Source organism: Macaca nemestrina, chromosome 17 (genome assembly GCF_043159975.1).
Source record: "Macaca nemestrina isolate mMacNem1 chromosome 17, mMacNem.hap1, whole genome shotgun sequence".
NCBI lineage: Eukaryota > Metazoa > Chordata > Mammalia > Primates > Cercopithecidae > Macaca > Macaca nemestrina.
Genome location: NC_092141.1, coordinates 71245117 through 71264759, shown reverse-complemented (window position 1 = coordinate 71264759; position 19643 = coordinate 71245117). Strand labels below are relative to the sequence as shown.

The 19643-nt window shown below is 40.6% G+C and overlaps 1 protein-coding gene across 9 annotated transcripts in view; it reads right to left on the bottom strand.

Moving 5' to 3' along the window:
- LOC105483060 (EF-hand calcium binding domain 3) overlaps positions 1 to 19643 on the bottom strand; it is a 575939-nt gene that overhangs the window by 237032 nt on the left and 319264 nt on the right. For all 9 annotated transcript variants that reach the window (XR_011615926.1, XM_071083376.1, XM_071083377.1 and 6 more), the window contains 6 exons: positions 18727 to 18828; positions 18166 to 18219; positions 10788 to 10889; positions 10227 to 10280; positions 2850 to 2951; positions 2289 to 2342 (listed from right to left, as the gene is read on the bottom strand). Coding sequence is in view for 8 of the 9 variants with exons in the window: in XM_071083376.1 (XP_070939477.1) it covers positions 2289 to 2342; positions 2850 to 2951; positions 10227 to 10280; positions 10788 to 10889; positions 18166 to 18219; positions 18727 to 18828 (468 nt within the window). In the remaining variant the exon portion in view is untranslated. The remainder of the gene's footprint in view (positions 1 to 2288; positions 2343 to 2849; positions 2952 to 10226; positions 10281 to 10787; positions 10890 to 18165; positions 18220 to 18726; positions 18829 to 19643) is intronic.

Genomic DNA, 19643 nt, shown 5'->3' with positions numbered 1-19643 from the left:
TCCTTAAGCTGACAAGCAACTTCAGCAAAGTCTCAGGATACAAAATCAATGTGCAAAAATCACAAGCATTCTTATACGCCAATAAGAGACAAACAGAGAGCCAAATCATGAGTGAACTCCCATTCACAACTGCTTCAAAGAGAATAAAATACCTAGGCATCCAACTTACCAGGGATGTGAAGGACCTCTTCAAGGAGAACTACAAAGCACTGCTCAGCAAAATAAAAGAGGACACAACCAAATGGAAGAACACTCCATGCTCACGGATAGGAAGAATCAATATCGTGAAAATGGCCATACTGCCCAAGGTAATTTATAGATTCAATGGCATCCCAGCAAGCTGCCGATGACGTTCTTCACGGAATTGGGAAAAGCTACCTTAAAGTTCATATGGAACCAAAAAAGAGCCCGCATTGCCAAGACAATCCTAAGCAAAAAGAACAAAGCGGGAGGCATCCTGCTACCTGACTTCAAACTACACCACAAGGCTACAGTAACCAAAACAGCATGGTACTGGTACCAAAACAGAGATATAGACCAATGGAACAGAACAGAGGCCTCAGGAAAAACACCACACATCTACAACCATCTCATCTTTGACAGACCTGACAAAAACAAGAAACGGGGAAAGGATTCCCTATTTAATAAATGGTGCCGGGAAAACTGGCTAGCCATATGTAGAAAGCTGAAACGGGATCCCTTCCTTACGCCTTATACAAAAACTAATTCAAGGTGGATTAAAGACTTAAATGTTAGAGCTAAAAGCATAAAAACCCTAGAAGAAAACCTAGCCAATACCAGTCAGGACATAGGCATGGGCAAGGACTTCATGACTAAAACACCAAAAGCAATGGCAACAAAAGCCAAAATAGACAAACGGGGTCTAATTACACTAAAGAGTTTCTGCACAGCAAAGGAAACTACCATCAGAGTGAACAGGCAACCTACAGAATGGGAGACAATTTTTGCAATCTACCCATCTGACAGAGGGCTAATATCCAGAATCTACAAAGAACTTAAACAAATTTACAAGAAAAAATCAAACAACCCCATCAAAAAGTGGGCAAAGGATATGAACAGATACTTTTCAAAAGAAAAGTTAATTAATGCAGCCAACAGACACGTGAAAAAATGCTCATCACCACTGGTCATCAGAGAAATGCAAAGCAAAAGCACAATGAGATAGCATCTCACACCAGTTAGAATGGCGATCATTAAAAAGTCAGGAAACGGCGGGTGCTGGCGAGGATGTGGAGAAATAGGAAGGCTTTTACACTGTTGGCGGGAGTGTAAACTAGTTCCACCATTGTGGAAGGCAGTGTGGCGATTCCTCAAGGATCCAGAACGAGAAATACCATTTGACCCAGCAATCCTATTACTGGGTATATACCCAAAGGATTATATATCATGCTACTATAAAGACACACACACACGTATGTTTATGGCGGCACTATTCACAATAGCAAAGACTTGGAACCAACCCCAATGTCCATCAGTGATAGACTGGATTAAGAAAATGTGGCACATGTACACCATGGAATACTATGCAGCCATAAAAAAAGGATGAGTTGGTGTCCTTTGTAGCAACACGGATGAAGCTGGAATCCATCATTCTGAGCAAACTATGGCAAGGACAGAAAACCAAACACCGCGTGTTCTCACTCATCGGTGGGAACTGAACAATGAGAACACTTGGACACAGGGCGGGGAACATCACACCCCGGGGCCCATCACACCCCGGGGCCAGTCGTGATGTGGGGGAATGGGGGAGGGATAGCATTAGGAGAAACACCTAATGGAAATGACGAGTTAATGGGTGCAGCAAACCAACAAGGCACATGTATACATATGTAACAAACCTGCACGTTGTGCACATGTACCCTAGAACTTAAAGTATAATTAAAAACAAAAGTCAAAAAACAAGTATGACATATTTCATTTTTGTAAAACTAGGTGGTTAGATGCTTGCAATGAACTCATTACTTTGATCCTTTTAATGCTTCACCCTGTTTTCACTGTGTCCATCTAGTTATTTGGATCTATAGATACTGGTGAAACCATTTTATTGGAAAACAGTACTAATGAATGTAAGATGTTATCAAGAAATAGTTCTTTCGTTTTGACTGATAAAACGCAGATAATGTTAATCTGTTAGTAAAGGCAGATATTTTATCAAAATATTGAAAATATGTGAATTGATAAGCCACAAATAGAATATTAGAAAAATACTAATAAAAATTTTCGTGTAAATCATCATTTATTGCAAATCATGTGTAACAAATTCTTACCAGTAAAAGCTTTCACTTCATCCTCCAATGCTTTCAGAGCCACTTTATTATCAGCTATAACACAAAGGCATAATTTGAAGCTCATAACATGTTATATCACAAGAACACTCTCCTCCCTCCTATGATTATAACACCTAGTAGCAGCACTTAGGAAGTATACTGGGCATTTTGTTAAGCACTTTAGTCATTTGATAAATATTTACTCAGAATATGTTACGAAGATGAAGAAACAATTATAAATATTGAAAATAAACTTATTTAGAAAATGTAAATTTGACTTTATAACCCATAAAACAGCAAATCTTATATTTGATAATGGAAAGATGGAATTCAAAAGTGGCTTTTTCCTAGGGGTCAGCTTTCTTGTCCTCAGAATTTGGAAGGCTCTTGTAGTGACCATGCCGCTAGTATTCAGAATACTACCTTCCCTACTTTGTTACTCTGACTGTCTTATTTAATCTTGCCATTTGCATTATGAAAAGTTCTTTTTTCCCTTTCCTTCTAATGCTAAAAGCACACAGAACACAAAACCCCAAAACCAGTGATATCTAGCATGCTCACCACCGACTGGCAGGCTTTGTGTCAGATCTTCAAGTTCTTTATCTGTGAGCTTGACTCCCATGTTGTCTAGAACGGTCTTCAGGTTTTTTATATCAACCTTCCCTAATCAGAAAGACACAGGCTGTGAGGAAAATGTAGAGACTCTAAAACAAAATCTCTATGTTTCTTTTTTTTTCAGACGCACACATTTTGGGAAGTTGAGAAAAGCTATGGATCTTTTATTTCCACAAAGTACACACACGCATTTTCACAAACTGCGCATTAGGATTTAGGAGGATGTGCTAAAGCCCATTCATGATTATATTTTTCTACATAAAGAGAAAAAAATTCGTTGAATCAATATATAAATGAAATTGACCATGGAATTAAAATTAGGATCCTTTCCTTTAAACCAATTAACTGATCAGTGGATGCAAACTTGGGTCAATCATTGACATATTTTGACCAATACATAGGATTAAAAAGTAATCTCTCAATATTATTCCTAATAACGATAATGATAGCTAATGTTTATTGAGAGCTTTTATTTTGGTACCAGGCATCATACAAAACATTTCATTTATATGTTGTCATTTAATCACAGACAGATATCAGACAACAGTTGACTAAATTCCTCATATAGATAGCTCATCTTTTCCTTGACTTTTTTGGCATGTAATTACATCTTCCCCACTAAGTTTATAAACTCTAAGAGAGTATGGGATACATTTCTCAACAATATGGTTGATTATCTGGTTAAATAACGATACATCTGTTTTTCAAAAGTCAGATGGAATCTGTGTATTAGAGAGGATGCAGGATTCACAACGAAATTAGTAGTGAATAATGGGAAGGCCAAATGAGTACCTTATATTCATCTACCTCCTTATTACTTTCCCTGACATTTAAGGTATTTCATACTACTCAGCACTATGTTTTTTTCCCCAACACTTTATAATAGAAAGTGCCAAACATGCAGAAACATTGAAAGAACAGCACAACGAACCATCACCACTTACATGAAATAATAGTTAACATTTCGCCCTAGTTTACTTTTTCTCTCTCATACTGTCTTTCCATATGTATGTGTGAGTGTATACATAAATATGTTTTTCTTTCCTCAACGTATTTTGACTGTAAATGGTGGACATCGTAACTTATTATCCCTAAACACTGCAGCATGCCATGAATCTTCTAAGAATAAGGATATTCTCTTATGCGACATTGTTGATAAATACATAGCATGGTCACACCTAAGAGAATTAACAATAATCCCTTAGTGTCATGTTACATCCAGTTCATATTTAAAAATATTTTTGTTAATTGTCCCCCAAACATCTATTACAGCTGTTTCTGTCAAAAGTTCACATTGCATTTAGTTATTCTCTTTGTCTCTTTAAATCTAAAAGTTAGCTGGGTGCAGTGGCTCACTGCTGTAATCCCATCAATTTGGTAGGCCGATGTGGGCGGATCACTTGAGGTCAGGAGTTCGAGACCAGCCTGGCCAACGTAGTGAAACCCCGTCTCTAGTAAAAATACAAAAATTAGCTAGTCATGGTGGTGCACACCTGTAGTCTCAGCTACTTGGGAGGCTGAGGCAGAAGAAGCACCTGAACCCGGGAGGCGGAGGTTGCAGTGAGCCGAGATTGCACCACCGCACTCCAGCCAGGGCAACAGAGCGAGACTCTGTCGAGAGAGAGAGAGAGAGAGAGAGAGAGAGGGAGAAAAAAGTCTCCCCACTTTTTTTTTTTTTTTTTTTTTAACATTGAACACCAACTTTTTTAAAAGAGTAGGCCGGTTTTCCTGTAGAATCCCTCATTCTGAATTTGTGTGATTTTTTTCTTTGTGGTATTATTTAACCTGCTTTTTATTCCTCATATTTCAAGTAAACTACAATCATTATGGAGTTGTGAAATTTTTTCCAACGATTTATAGTAACTTGCAGGCATTTATTTCTCTCTCTCTCTCTCCCTCCCTCCCTCCGTCCTTCTTTTCTTTCTTCTCCAGAGAGGGAGTCTCACTCCGTCACCCAGGTTGGAGTGCACTTCTGTGATCTCGGCTCACTGCAACCTCTGCCTCCTGGGTTCAAATGATTCTCCTGCCTCAGCCTCCCAAGAAGCTGGGACTACAGGCACCCACCACCGTGCCCGGCTAATTTTTTTTTTGTATTTTTAGTAGAGACGGAGTTTCACCGACTTAGCCAGGATGGTCTCCATCTCCTGACCTCCTGATCCGCCCGCCTCGGCCTCCCAAAGTGGTGGGATTACAGGCGTGAGGCACCGCGCCCGGCCTGAAATATTACACTTTCTCAAAAGAAGGACGCCTTCCAAAGGCCAATCCCCTAACTTACTGGCACCCTTCTGAGTTGCATTCGGGTCACGTACCAGGTACCGTCATTTCGTGTTTATAGAATTTTGTGTCCTGCTGTTTTTCGAAAAGCAAACGTGGATGACAGCGTTTGAGCCCTCCACCCCCGCCCCTTCTGTGAACACTGGGCTAAGCCACAAAGACACAGAGGAGAAAACTCGCGGTAGGGGGCTATGAATGCAGAGAGCACCAGATGGTTCCCTGCAGACACAGAACCAGCTCCAGCTGGTGCCCCTTGAGAGTCTCTCCGCAGAATCTCGGAGGCTGATCCTCGCCCGCAAGCACAAGCGGGGAGGAGTCCTATGCCCTCGCCTAAGTCCCAAAGGAGGATCTGCCGGCTGTGCTGGAAAACACCACCAGAGGGCCCCCTTACCCTCCCAGGGAGGCTCTGACTGGCAGTGAGGAGTCACATGCTCATCCTTGGACCAATGACAGGAGGGTACTGGGAACAGGACGTGAGCGCTGCTGGGATCACGTGACTGATCACAGGCAAAAGATGCCCACTGCCACTCCATGGCCCAGGATACCAACCTGTTTATTTTTTACTTTTCCTTTTTGTAAAGATGGGGTCTTGCTATGTTGCCCAAAGTGGTCTTCAACTCCTGGCCTCCCAAAGTGCCGGGATTACAGGCGTGAGCCACGGCATCCAGCCTCCTGACATGTTTTTTTGTTTTTCCAGACGGAGTCTCGCTCTGTTGCCCAGGGTGGAGAGCAGTGACGTGATCTCGGCCCACTGCAACCTCCATCTTCTGGGTTCAAGCAATTCTCCTGCCTCAGCCTCTTGAATAGCTGGGATTACACGTGCCCATCACCACACCCGGCTAAGTTTTGTATTTTTAGAAGAGATGGGGTTTCATCTTGTTGACCAGGCTGGTCTCAAACTCCTGACCTCAAGTGATCCACTTACCTCGGACTTCCAAAGTGCTGGGATTACAGACAGGAGTCACCACGCCCAGCGTCCAGACATGTTTAAAACAGAAAAATTTCATCTACAATCACCCCTGTTAAATGGTATATTATGTAATATATCCCAGTATATGGAGACACAAGGGTAACAAGGATATCCGGGACTTGAACTCATCTCTGCACCAAGCAGACCTCATAGACGTCTACAGAACTCTCCAAACCAAATCAACAGAACTTACATTCTTCTCAGCAGCATTCATCGCACTTATTCCAAAATTGACCACATCGTTGGAAGTCAAGCACTCCTCAGCAAATGTAAAAGAACAGAAATCACAACAAACTGTCTCTCAGACCACAGTGCCATCAAATTAGAACTCTGGATTAAGAAACTCACTCAACACCACACAACTACATGGAAACTGAACAACCTGCTCCTGGATGACTACTGGGTAAATAACGAAATGAAGGCAGAAATAAAGATGTTCTTCGAAACCAATGAGAACAAAGACGCAACGTACCAGAATCTCTGGGACACATTTAAAGCAGTGTGTAGAGGGAAATTTATAGCACTAAATGCCCACCACAGAAAGCAGGAAAGATCTGAACTCGACACCCTACCATCACAATGAAAAGAACTAGAGAAGCAACAGCAAACACATTCAAAAGCTAGCAGAAGGCAAGAAATAACTAAGATCAGAGCAGAACCGAAGGAGATAGAGACACAAAAAACCCTTCAAAAAAATCGATGAATCCAGGAGCTGGTTTTCTGAAGAGATCAACAAAATTGATAGAACGCTAGCAAGACTAATAAAGAAGAAAAGAGAGAAGAACCAACTAGACGCAGTAACACATGATAAAGGGGATATCACCACCGATCCCACAGAAATACAAACTACCATCAGAGAATACTATAAACACCTCTATGCAAATAAACTAGAAAATCTACAAGAAATGGATCAATTCCTGGACACATACACCCTCCCAAGACTAAACCAGGAAGAAGCTGAATCACTGAATAGACCAATAACAGGCTCTGAAATTGAGGCAATCTTTAATAGGCTACCAACCAAAAAGAGTCCAGGACCAGACGGATTCACAGCCAAATTCTACCAGAGGTACGAGGAGGAGCTGGTACCATTCCTTCTGAAACTACTCCAATCAATAGAAAAAGAGGGAATCCTCCCTAACTCATTTTATGAGGCCAGTATCATCCTGATACCAAAGCCTGGCAGAGACACAACAAGAAAAGAGAATTTTAGACCAATAGCCCTGATGAACATCGATGCAAAAATCCTCCATAAAATGCTGGCAAACCGAATCCAGCAGCACATCAAAAAGCTTAACCACCAAGATCAAGTTGGCTTCATCCCTGGGATGCAAGGCTGGTTCAACGTACGCAAATCAGTAGACGTAATCCATCACATAAACAGAACCAAACACAAAAAACACATGATTATCTCAACAGACGGAGAAAAGGCCTTCAACAAAATTCAACAGTCATTCATGCTAAAAACTCTCAGTAAACTAGGTATTGATAGAACGTATCTCAAAATAATACGAGCTATTTATGACAAACCCACAGCCAGTATCCTACTGAATGGGCAAAAACTGGAAGCATTCCCTATGAAAACTGGCACAAGACAGGGCTGCCCTCTCTCACCACTCCTATTCAACACAGTGTCTCCTATTGAACATATTGTTGGAAGTTCTGGCCAGGGCAATCAGGCAGGAGAAAGAAATAAAGGGTATCAATTAGGAAAAAAGGATGTCAAATTGTCCCTGTTTGCAGATGACATGACTGTATATTTAGAAAGCCCCATCGCCTCGGCCCGAAATCTCCTTAAGCTGACAAGCAACTTCAGCAAAGTCTCAGGATACAAAATCAATGTGCAAAAATCACAAGCATTCTTATACGCCAATAAGAGACAAACAGAGAGCCAAATCATGAGTGAACTCCCATTCACAACTGCTTCAAAGAGAATAAAATACCTAGGCATCCAACTTACCAGGGATGTGAAGGACCTCTTCAAGGAGAACTACAAAGCACTGCTCAGCAAAATAAAAGAGGACACAACCAAATGGAAGAACACTCCATGCTCACGGATAGGAAGAATCAATATCGTGAAAATGGCCATACTGCCCAAGGTAATTTATAGATTCAATGGCATCCCAGCAAGCTGCCGATGACGTTCTTCACGGAATTGGGAAAAGCTACCTTAAAGTTCATATGGAACCAAAAAAGAGCCCGCATTGCCAAGACAATCCTAAGCAAAAAGAACAAAGCGGGAGGCATCCTGCTACCTGACTTCAAACTACACCACAAGGCTACAGTAACCAAAACAGCATGGTACTGGTACCAAAACAGAGATATAGACCAATGGAACAGAACAGAGGCCTCAGGAAAAACACCACACATCTACAACCATCTCATCTTTGACAGACCTGACAAAAACAAGAAACGGGGAAAGGATTCCCTATTTAATAAATGGTGCCGGGAAAACTGGCTAGCCATATGTAGAAAGCTGAAACGGGATCCCTTCCTTACGCCTTATACAAAAACTAATTCAAGGTGGATTAAAGACTTAAATGTTAGAGCTAAAAGCATAAAAACCCTAGAAGAAAACCTAGCCAATACCAGTCAGGACATAGGCATGGGCAAGGACTTCATGACTAAAACACCAAAAGCAATGGCAACAAAAGCCAAAATAGACAAACGGGGTCTAATTACACTAAAGAGTTTCTGCACAGCAAAGGAAACTACCATCAGAGTGAACAGGCAACCTACAGAATGGGAGACAATTTTTGCAATCTACCCATCTGACAGAGGGCTAATATCCAGAATCTACAAAGAACTTAAACAAATTTACAAGAAAAAATCAAACAACCCCATCAAAAAGTGGGCAAAGGATATGAACAGATACTTTTCAAAAGAAAAGTTAATTAATGCAGCCAACAGACACGTGAAAAAATGCTCATCACCACTGGTCATCAGAGAAATGCAAAGCAAAAGCACAATGAGATAGCATCTCACACCAGTTAGAATGGCGATCATTAAAAAGTCAGGAAACGGCGGGTGCTGGCGAGGATGTGGAGAAATAGGAAGGCTTTTACACTGTTGGCGGGAGTGTAAACTAGTTCCACCATTGTGGAAGGCAGTGTGGCGATTCCTCAAGGATCCAGAACGAGAAATACCATTTGACCCAGCAATCCTATTACTGGGTATATACCCAAAGGATTATATATCATGCTACTATAAAGACACACACACACGTATGTTTATGGCGGCACTATTCACAATAGCAAAGACTTGGAACCAACCCCAATGTCCATCAGTGATAGACTGGATTAAGAAAATGTGGCACATGTACACCATGGAATACTATGCAGCCATAAAAAAAGGATGAGTTGGTGTCCTTTGTAGCAACACGGATGAAGCTGGAATCCATCATTCTGAGCAAACTATGGCAAGGACAGAAAACCAAACACCGCGTGTTCTCACTCATCGGTGGGAACTGAACAATGAGAACACTTGGACACAGGGCGGGGAACATCACACCCCGGGGCCCATCACACCCCGGGGCCAGTCGTGATGTGGGGGAATGGGGGAGGGATAGCATTAGGAGAAACACCTAATGGAAATGACGAGTTAATGGGTGCAGCAAACCAACAAGGCACATGTATACATATGTAACAAACCTGCACGTTGTGCACATGTACCCTAGAACTTAAAGTATAATTAAAAACAAAAGTCAAAAAACAAGTATGACATATTTCATTTTTGTAAAACTAGGTGGTTAGATGCTTGCAATGAACTCATTACTTTGATCCTTTTAATGCTTCACCCTGTTTTCACTGTGTCCATCTAGTTATTTGGATCTATAGATACTGGTGAAACCATTTTATTGGAAAACAGTACTAATGAATGTAAGATGTTATCAAGAAATAGTTCTTTCGTTTTGACTGATAAAACGCAGATAATGTTAATCTGTTAGTAAAGGCAGATATTTTATCAAAATATTGAAAATATGTGAATTGATAAGCCACAAATAGAATATTAGAAAAATACTAATAAAAATTTTCGTGTAAATCATCATTTATTGCAAATCATGTGTAACAAATTCTTACCAGTAAAAGCTTTCACTTCATCCTCCAATGCTTTCAGAGCCACTTTATTATCAGCTATAACACAAAGGCATAATTTGAAGCTCATAACATGTTATATCACAAGAACACTCTCCTCCCTCCTATGATTATAACACCTAGTAGCAGCACTTAGGAAGTATACTGGGCATTTTGTTAAGCACTTTAGTCATTTGATAAATATTTACTCAGAATATGTTACGAAGATGAAGAAACAATTATAAATATTGAAAATAAACTTATTTAGAAAATGTAAATTTGACTTTATAACCCATAAAACAGCAAATCTTATATTTGATAATGGAAAGATGGAATTCAAAAGTGGCTTTTTCCTAGGGGTCAGCTTTCTTGTCCTCAGAATTTGGAAGGCTCTTGTAGTGACCATGCCGCTAGTATTCAGAATACTACCTTCCCTACTTTGTTACTCTGACTGTCTTATTTAATCTTGCCATTTGCATTATGAAAAGTTCTTTTTTCCCTTTCCTTCTAATGCTAAAAGCACACAGAACACAAAACCCCAAAACCAGTGATATCTAGCATGCTCACCACCGACTGGCAGGCTTTGTGTCAGATCTTCAAGTTCTTTATCTGTGAGCTTGACTCCCATGTTGTCTAGAACGGTCTTCAGGTTTTTTATATCAACCTTCCCTAATCAGAAAGACACAGGCTGTGAGGAAAATGTAGAGACTCTAAAACAAAATCTCTATGTTTCTTTTTTTTTCAGACGCACACATTTTGGGAAGTTGAGAAAAGCTATGGATCTTTTATTTCCACAAAGTACACACACGCATTTTCACAAACTGCGCATTAGGATTTAGGAGGATGTGCTAAAGCCCATTCATGATTATATTTTTCTACATAAAGAGAAAAAAATTCGTTGAATCAATATATAAATGAAATTGACCATGGAATTAAAATTAGGATCCTTTCCTTTAAACCAATTAACTGATCAGTGGATGCAAACTTGGGTCAATCATTGACATATTTTGACCAATACATAGGATTAAAAAGTAATCTCTCAATATTATTCCTAATAACGATAATGATAGCTAATGTTTATTGAGAGCTTTTATTTTGGTACCAGGCATCATACAAAACATTTCATTTATATGTTGTCATTTAATCACAGACAGATATCAGACAACAGTTGACTAAATTCCTCATATAGATAGCTCATCTTTTCCTTGACTTTTTTGGCATGTAATTACATCTTCCCCACTAAGTTTATAAACTCTAAGAGAGTATGGGATACATTTCTCAACAATATGGTTGATTATCTGGTTAAATAACGATACATCTGTTTTTCAAAAGTCAGATGGAATCTGTGTATTAGAGAGGATGCAGGATTCACAACGAAATTAGTAGTGAATAATGGGAAGGCCAAATGAGTACCTTATATTCATCTACCTCCTTATTACTTTCCCTGACATTTAAGGTATTTCATACTACTCAGCACTATGTTTTTTTCCCCAACACTTTATAATAGAAAGTGCCAAACATGCAGAAACATTGAAAGAACAGCACAACGAACCATCACCACTTACATGAAATAATAGTTAACATTTCGCCCTAGTTTACTTTTTCTCTCTCATACTGTCTTTCCATATGTATGTGTGAGTGTATACATAAATATGTTTTTCTTTCCTCAACGTATTTTGACTGTAAATGGTGGACATCGTAACTTATTATCCCTAAACACTGCAGCATGCCATGAATCTTCTAAGAATAAGGATATTCTCTTATGCGACATTGTTGATAAATACATAGCATGGTCACACCTAAGAGAATTAACAATAATCCCTTAGTGTCATGTTACATCCAGTTCATATTTAAAAATATTTTTGTTAATTGTCCCCCAAACATCTATTACAGCTGTTTCTGTCAAAAGTTCACATTGCATTTAGTTATTCTCTTTGTCTCTTTAAATCTAAAAGTTAGCTGGGTGCAGTGGCTCACTGCTGTAATCCCATCAATTTGGTAGGCCGATGTGGGCGGATCACTTGAGGTCAGGAGTTCGAGACCAGCCTGGCCAACGTAGTGAAACCCCGTCTCTAGTAAAAATACAAAAATTAGCTAGTCATGGTGGTGCACACCTGTAGTCTCAGCTACTTGGGAGGCTGAGGCAGAAGAAGCACCTGAACCCGGGAGGCGGAGGTTGCAGTGAGCCGAGATTGCACCACCGCACTCCAGCCAGGGCAACAGAGCGAGACTCTGTCGAGAGAGAGAGAGAGAGAGAGAGAGAGAGGGAGAAAAAAGTCTCCCCACTTTTTTTTTTTTTTTTTTTTTTAACATTGAACACCAACTTTTTTAAAAGAGTAGGCCGGTTTTCCTGTAGAATCCCTCATTCTGAATTTGTGTGATTTTTTTCTTTGTGGTATTATTTAACCTGCTTTTTATTCCTCATATTTCAAGTAAACTACAATCATTATGGAGTTGTGAAATTTTTTCCAACGATTTATAGTAACTTGCAGGCATTTATTTCTCTCTCTCTCTCTCCCTCCCTCCCTCCGTCCTTCTTTTCTTTCTTCTCCAGAGAGGGAGTCTCACTCCGTCACCCAGGTTGGAGTGCACTTCTGTGATCTCGGCTCACTGCAACCTCTGCCTCCTGGGTTCAAATGATTCTCCTGCCTCAGCCTCCCAAGAAGCTGGGACTACAGGCACCCACCACCGTGCCCGGCTAATTTTTTTTTTGTATTTTTAGTAGAGACGGAGTTTCACCGACTTAGCCAGGATGGTCTCCATCTCCTGACCTCCTGATCCGCCCGCCTCGGCCTCCCAAAGTGGTGGGATTACAGGCGTGAGGCACCGCGCCCGGCCTGAAATATTACACTTTCTCAAAAGAAGGACGCCTTCCAAAGGCCAATCCCCTAACTTACTGGCACCCTTCTGAGTTGCATTCGGGTCACGTACCAGGTACCGTCATTTCGTGTTTATAGAATTTTGTGTCCTGCTGTTTTTCGAAAAGCAAACGTGGATGACAGCGTTTGAGCCCTCCACCCCCGCCCCTTCTGTGAACACTGGGCTAAGCCACAAAGACACAGAGGAGAAAACTCGCGGTAGGGGGCTATGAATGCAGAGAGCACCAGATGGTTCCCTGCAGACACAGAACCAGCTCCAGCTGGTGCCCCTTGAGAGTCTCTCCGCAGAATCTCGGAGGCTGATCCTCGCCCGCAAGCACAAGCGGGGAGGAGTCCTATGCCCTCGCTTAAGTCCCAAAGGAGGATCTGCCGGCTGTGCTGGAAAACACCACCAGAGGGCCCCCTTACCCTCCCAGGGAGGCTCTGACTGGCAGTGAGGAGTCACATGCTCATCCTTGGACCAATGACAGGAGGGTACTGGGAACAGGACGTGAGCGCTGCTGGGATCACGTGACTGATCACAGGCAAAAGATGCCCACTGCCACTCCATGGCCCAGGATACCAACCTGTTTATTTTTTACTTTTCCTTTTTGTAAAGATGGGGTCTTGCTATGTTGCCCAAAGTGGTCTTCAACTCCTGGCCTCCCAAAGTGCCGGGATTACAGGCGTGAGCCACGGCATCCAGCCTCCTGACATGTTTTTTTGTTTTTCCAGACGGAGTCTCGCTCTGTTGCCCAGGGTGGAGAGCAGTGACGTGATCTCGGCCCACTGCAACCTCCATCTTCTGGGTTCAAGCAATTCTCCTGCCTCAGCCTCTTGAATAGCTGGGATTACACGTGCCCATCACCACACCCGGCTAAGTTTTGTATTTTTAGAAGAGATGGGGTTTCATCTTGTTGACCAGGCTGGTCTCAAACTCCTGACCTCAAGTGATCCACTTACCTCGGACTTCCAAAGTGCTGGGATTACAGACAGGAGTCACCACGCCCAGCGTCCAGACATGTTTAAAACAGAAAAATTTCATCTACAATCACCCCTGTTAAATGGTATATTATGTAATATATCCCAGTATATGGAGACACAAGGGTAACAAGGATATCCGGGACTTGAACTCATCTCTGCACCAAGCAGACCTCATAGACGTCTACAGAACTCTCCAAACCAAATCAACAGAACTTACATTCTTCTCAGCAGCATTCATCGCACTTATTCCAAAATTGACCACATCGTTGGAAGTCAAGCACTCCTCAGCAAATGTAAAAGAACAGAAATCACAACAAACTGTCTCTCAGACCACAGTGCCATCAAATTAGAACTCTGGATTAAGAAACTCACTCAACACCACACAACTACATGGAAACTGAACAACCTGCTCCTGGATGACTACTGGGTAAATAACGAAATGAAGGCAGAAATAAAGATGTTCTTCGAAACCAATGAGAACAAAGACGCAACGTACCAGAATCTCTGGGACACATTTAAAGCAGTGTGTAGAGGGAAATTTATAGCACTAAATGCCCACCACAGAAAGCAGGAAAGATCTGAACTCGACACCCTACCATCACAATGAAAAGAACTAGAGAAGCAACAGCAAACACATTCAAAAGCTAGCAGAAGGCAAGAAATAACTAAGATCAGAGCAGAACCGAAGGAGATAGAGACACAAAAAACCCTTCAAAAAAATCGATGAATCCAGGAGCTGGTTTTCTGAAGAGATCAACAAAATTGATAGAACGCTAGCAAGACTAATAAAGAAGAAAAGAGAGAAGAACCAACTAGACGCAGTAACACATGATAAAGGGGATATCACCACCGATCCCACAGAAATACAAACTACCATCAGAGAATACTATAAACACCTCTATGCAAATAAACTAGAAAATCTACAAGAAATGGATCAATTCCTGGACACATACACCCTCCCAAGACTAAACCAGGAAGAAGCTGAATCACTGAATAGACCAATAACAGGCTCTGAAATTGAGGCAATCTTTAATAGGCTACCAACCAAAAAGAGTCCAGGACCAGACGGATTCACAGCCAAATTCTACCAGAGGTACGAGGAGGAGCTGGTACCATTCCTTCTGAAACTACTCCAATCAATAGAAAAAGAGGGAATCCTCCCTAACTCATTTTATGAGGCCAGTATCATCCTGATACCAAAGCCTGGCAGAGACACAACAAGAAAAGAGAATTTTAGACCAATAGCCCTGATGAACATCGATGCAAAAATCCTCCATAAAATGCTGGCAAACCGAATCCAGCAGCACATCAAAAAGCTTAACCACCAAGATCAAGTTGGCTTCATCCCTGGGATGCAAGGCTGGTTCAACGTACGCAAATCAGTAGACGTAATCCATCACATAAACAGAACCAAACACAAAAAACACATGATTATCTCAACAGACGGAGAAAAGGCCTTCAACAAAATTCAACAGTCATTCATGCTAAAAACTCTCAGTAAACTAGGTATTGATAGAACGTATCTCAAAATAATACGAGCTATTTATGACAAACCCACAGCCAGTATCCTACTGAATGGGCAAAAACTGGAAGCATTCCCTATGAAAACTGGCACAAGACAGGGCTGCCCTCTCTCACCACTCCTATTCAACACAGTGTCTCCTATTGAACATATTGTTGGAAGTTCTGGCCAGGGCAATCAGGCAGGAGAAAGAAATAAAGGGTATCAATTAGGAAAAAAGGATGTCAAATTGTCCCTGTTTGCAGATGACATGACTGTATATTTAGAAAGCCCCATCGTCTCGGCCCGAAATCTCCTTAAGCTGACAAGCAACTTCAGCAAAGTCTCAGGATACAAAATCAATGTGCAAAAATCACAAGCATTCTTATACGCCAATAAGAGACAAACAGAGAGCCAAATCATGAGTGAACTCCCATTCACAACTGCTTCAAAGAGAATAAAATACCTAGGCATCCAACTTACCAGGGATGTGAAGGACCTCTTCAAGGAGAACTACAAAGCACTGCTCAGCAAAATAAAAGAGGACACAACCAAATGGAAGAACACTCCATGCTCACGGATAGGAAGAATCAATATCGTGAAAATGGCCATACTGCCCAAGGTAATTTATAGATTCAATGGCATCCCAGCAAGCTGCCGATGACGTTCTTCACGGAATTGGGAAAAGCTACCTTAAAGTTCATATGGAACCAAAAAAGAGCCCGCATTGCCAAGACAATCCTAAGCAAAAAGAACAAAGCGGGAGGCATCCTGCTACCTGACTTCAAACTACACCACAAGGCTACAGTAACCAAAACAGCATGGTACTGGTACCAAAACAGAGATATAGACCAATGGAACAGAACAGAGGCCTCAGGAAAAACACCACACATCTACAACCATCTCATCTTTGACAGACCTGACAAAAACAAGAAACGGGGAAAGGATTCCCTATTTAATAAATGGTGCCGGGAAAACTGGCTAGCCATATGTAGAAAGCTGAAACGGGATCCCTTCCTTACGCCTTATACAAAAACTAATTCAAGGTGGATTAAAGACTTAAATGTTAGAGCTAAAAGCATAAAAACCCTAGAAGAAAACCTAGCCAATACCAGTCAGGACATAGGCATGGGCAAGGACTTCATGACTAAAACACCAAAAGCAATGGCAACAAAAGCCAAAATAGACAAACGGGGTCTAATTACACTAAAGAGTTTCTGCACAGCAAAGGAAACTACCATCAGAGTGAACAGGCAACCTACAGAATGGGAGACAATTTTTGCAATCTACCCATCTGACAGAGGGCTAATATCCAGAATCTACAAAGAACTTAAACAAATTTACAAGAAAAAATCAAACAACCCCATCAAAAAGTGGGCAAAGGATATGAACAGATACTTTTCAAAAGAAAAGTTAATTAATGCAGCCAACAGACACGTGAAAAAATGCTCATCACCACTGGTCATCAGAGAAATGCAAAGCAAAAGCACAATGAGATAGCATCTCACACCAGTTAGAATGGCGATCATTAAAAAGTCAGGAAACGGCGGGTGCTGGCGAGGATGTGGAGAAATAGGAAGGCTTTTACACTGTTGGCGGGAGTGTAAACTAGTTCCACCATTGTGGAAGGCAGTGTGGCGATTCCTCAAGGATCCAGAACGAGAAATACCATTTGACCCAGCAATCCTATTACTGGGTATATACCCAAAGGATTATATATCATGCTACTATAAAGACACACGCACACGTATGTTTATGGCGGCACTATTCACAATAGCAAAGACTTGGAACCAACCCCAATGTCCATCAGTGATAGACTGGATTAAGAAAATGTGGCACATGTACACCATGGAATACTATGCAGCCATAAAAAAAGGATGAGTTGGTGTCCTTTGTAGCAACACGGATGAAGCTGGAATCCATCATTCTGAGCAAACTATGGCAAGGACAGAAAACCAAACACCGCGTGTTCTCACTCATCGGTGGGAACTGAACAATGAGAACACTTGGACACAGGGCGGGGAACATCACACCCCGGGGCCCATCACACCCCGGGGCCAGTCGTGATGTGGGGGAATGGGGGAGGGATAGCATTAGGAGAAACACCTAATGGAAATGACGAGTTAATGGGTGCAGCAAACCAACACGGCACATGTATACATATGTAACAAACCTGCACGTTGTGCACATGTACCCTAGAACTTAAAGTATAATTAAAAACAAAAGTCAAAAAACAAGTATGACATATTTCATTTTTGTAAAACTAGGTGGTTAGATGCTTGCAATGAACTCATTACTTTGATCCTTTTAATGCTTCACCCTGTTTTCACTGTGTCCATCTAGTTATTTGGATCTATAGATACTGGTGAAACCATTTTATTGGAAAACAGTACTAATGAATGTAAGATGTTATCAAGAAATAGTTCTTTCGTTTTGACTGATAAAATGCAGATAATGTTAATCTGTTAGTAAAGGCAGATATTTTATCAAAATATTGAAAATATGTGAATTGATAAGCCACAAATAGAATATTAGAAAAATACTAATAAAAATTTTCGTGTAAATCATCATTTATTGCAAATCATGTGTAACAAATTCTTACCAGTAAAAGCTTTCACTTCATCCTCCAATGCTTTCAGAGCCACTTTATTATCAGCTATAACACAAAGGCATAATTTGAAGCTCATAACATGTTATATCACAAGAACACTCTCCTCCCTCCTATGATTATAACACCTAGTAGCAGCACTTAGGAAGTATACTGGGCATTTTGTTAAGCACTTTAGTCATTTGATAAATATTTACTCAGAATATGTTACGAAGATGAAGAAACAATTATAAATATTGAAAATAAACTTATTTAGAAAATGTAAATTTGACTTTATAACCCATAAAACAGCAAATCTTATATTTGATAATGGAAAGATGGAATTCAAAAGTGGCTTTTTCCTAGGGGTCAGCTTTCTTGTCCTCAGAATTTGGAAGGCTCTTGTAGTGACCATGCCGCTAGTATTCAGAATACTACCTTCCCTACTTTGTTACTCTGACTGTCTTATTTAATCTTGCCATTTGCATTATGAAAAGTTCTTTTTTCCCTTTCCTTCTAATGCTAAAAGCACACAGAACACAAAACCCCAAAACCAGTGATATCTAGCATGCTCACCACCGACTGGCAGGCTTTGTGTCAGATCTTCAAGTTCTTTATCTGTGAGCTTGACTCCCATGTTGTCTAGAACGGTCTTCAGGTTTTTTATATCAACCTTCCCTAATCAGAAAGACACAGGCTGTGAGGAAAATGTAGAGACTCTAAAACAAAATCTCTATGTTTCTTTTTTTTTCAGACGCACACATTTTGGGAAGTTGAGAAAAGCTATGGATCTTTTATTTCCACAAAGTACACACACGCATTTTCACAAACTGCGCATTAGGATTTAGGAGGATGTGCTAAAGCCCATTCATGATTATATTTTTCTACATAAAGAGAAAAAAATTCGTTGAATCAATATATAAATGAAATTGACCATGGAATTAAAATTAGGATCCTTTCCTTTAAACCAATTAACTGATCAGTGGATGCAAACTTGGGTCAATCATTGACATATTTTGACCAATACATAGGATTAAAAAGTAATCTCTCAATATTATTCCTAATAACGATAATGATAGCTAATGTTTATTGAGAGCTTTTATTTTGGTACCAGGCATCATACAAAACATTTCATTTATATGTTGTCATTTAATCACAGACAGATATCAGACAACAGTTGACTAAATTCCTCATATAGATAGCTCATCTTTTCCTTGACTTTTTTGGCATGTAATTACATCTTCCCCACTAAGTTTATAAACTCTAAGAGAGTATGGGATACATTTCTCAACAATATGGTTGATTATCTGGTTAAATAACGATACATCTGTTTTCCAAAACTCAGATGGAATCTATGTATTAGAGAGGTTGCAGGATTCACAACGAAATTAGTAGTGAATAATGGGAAGGCCAAATGAGTACCTTATATTCATCTATCTCCTTATTACTTTCCCTGACATTTAAAGTATTTCATACTACTCAGCACTATTTTT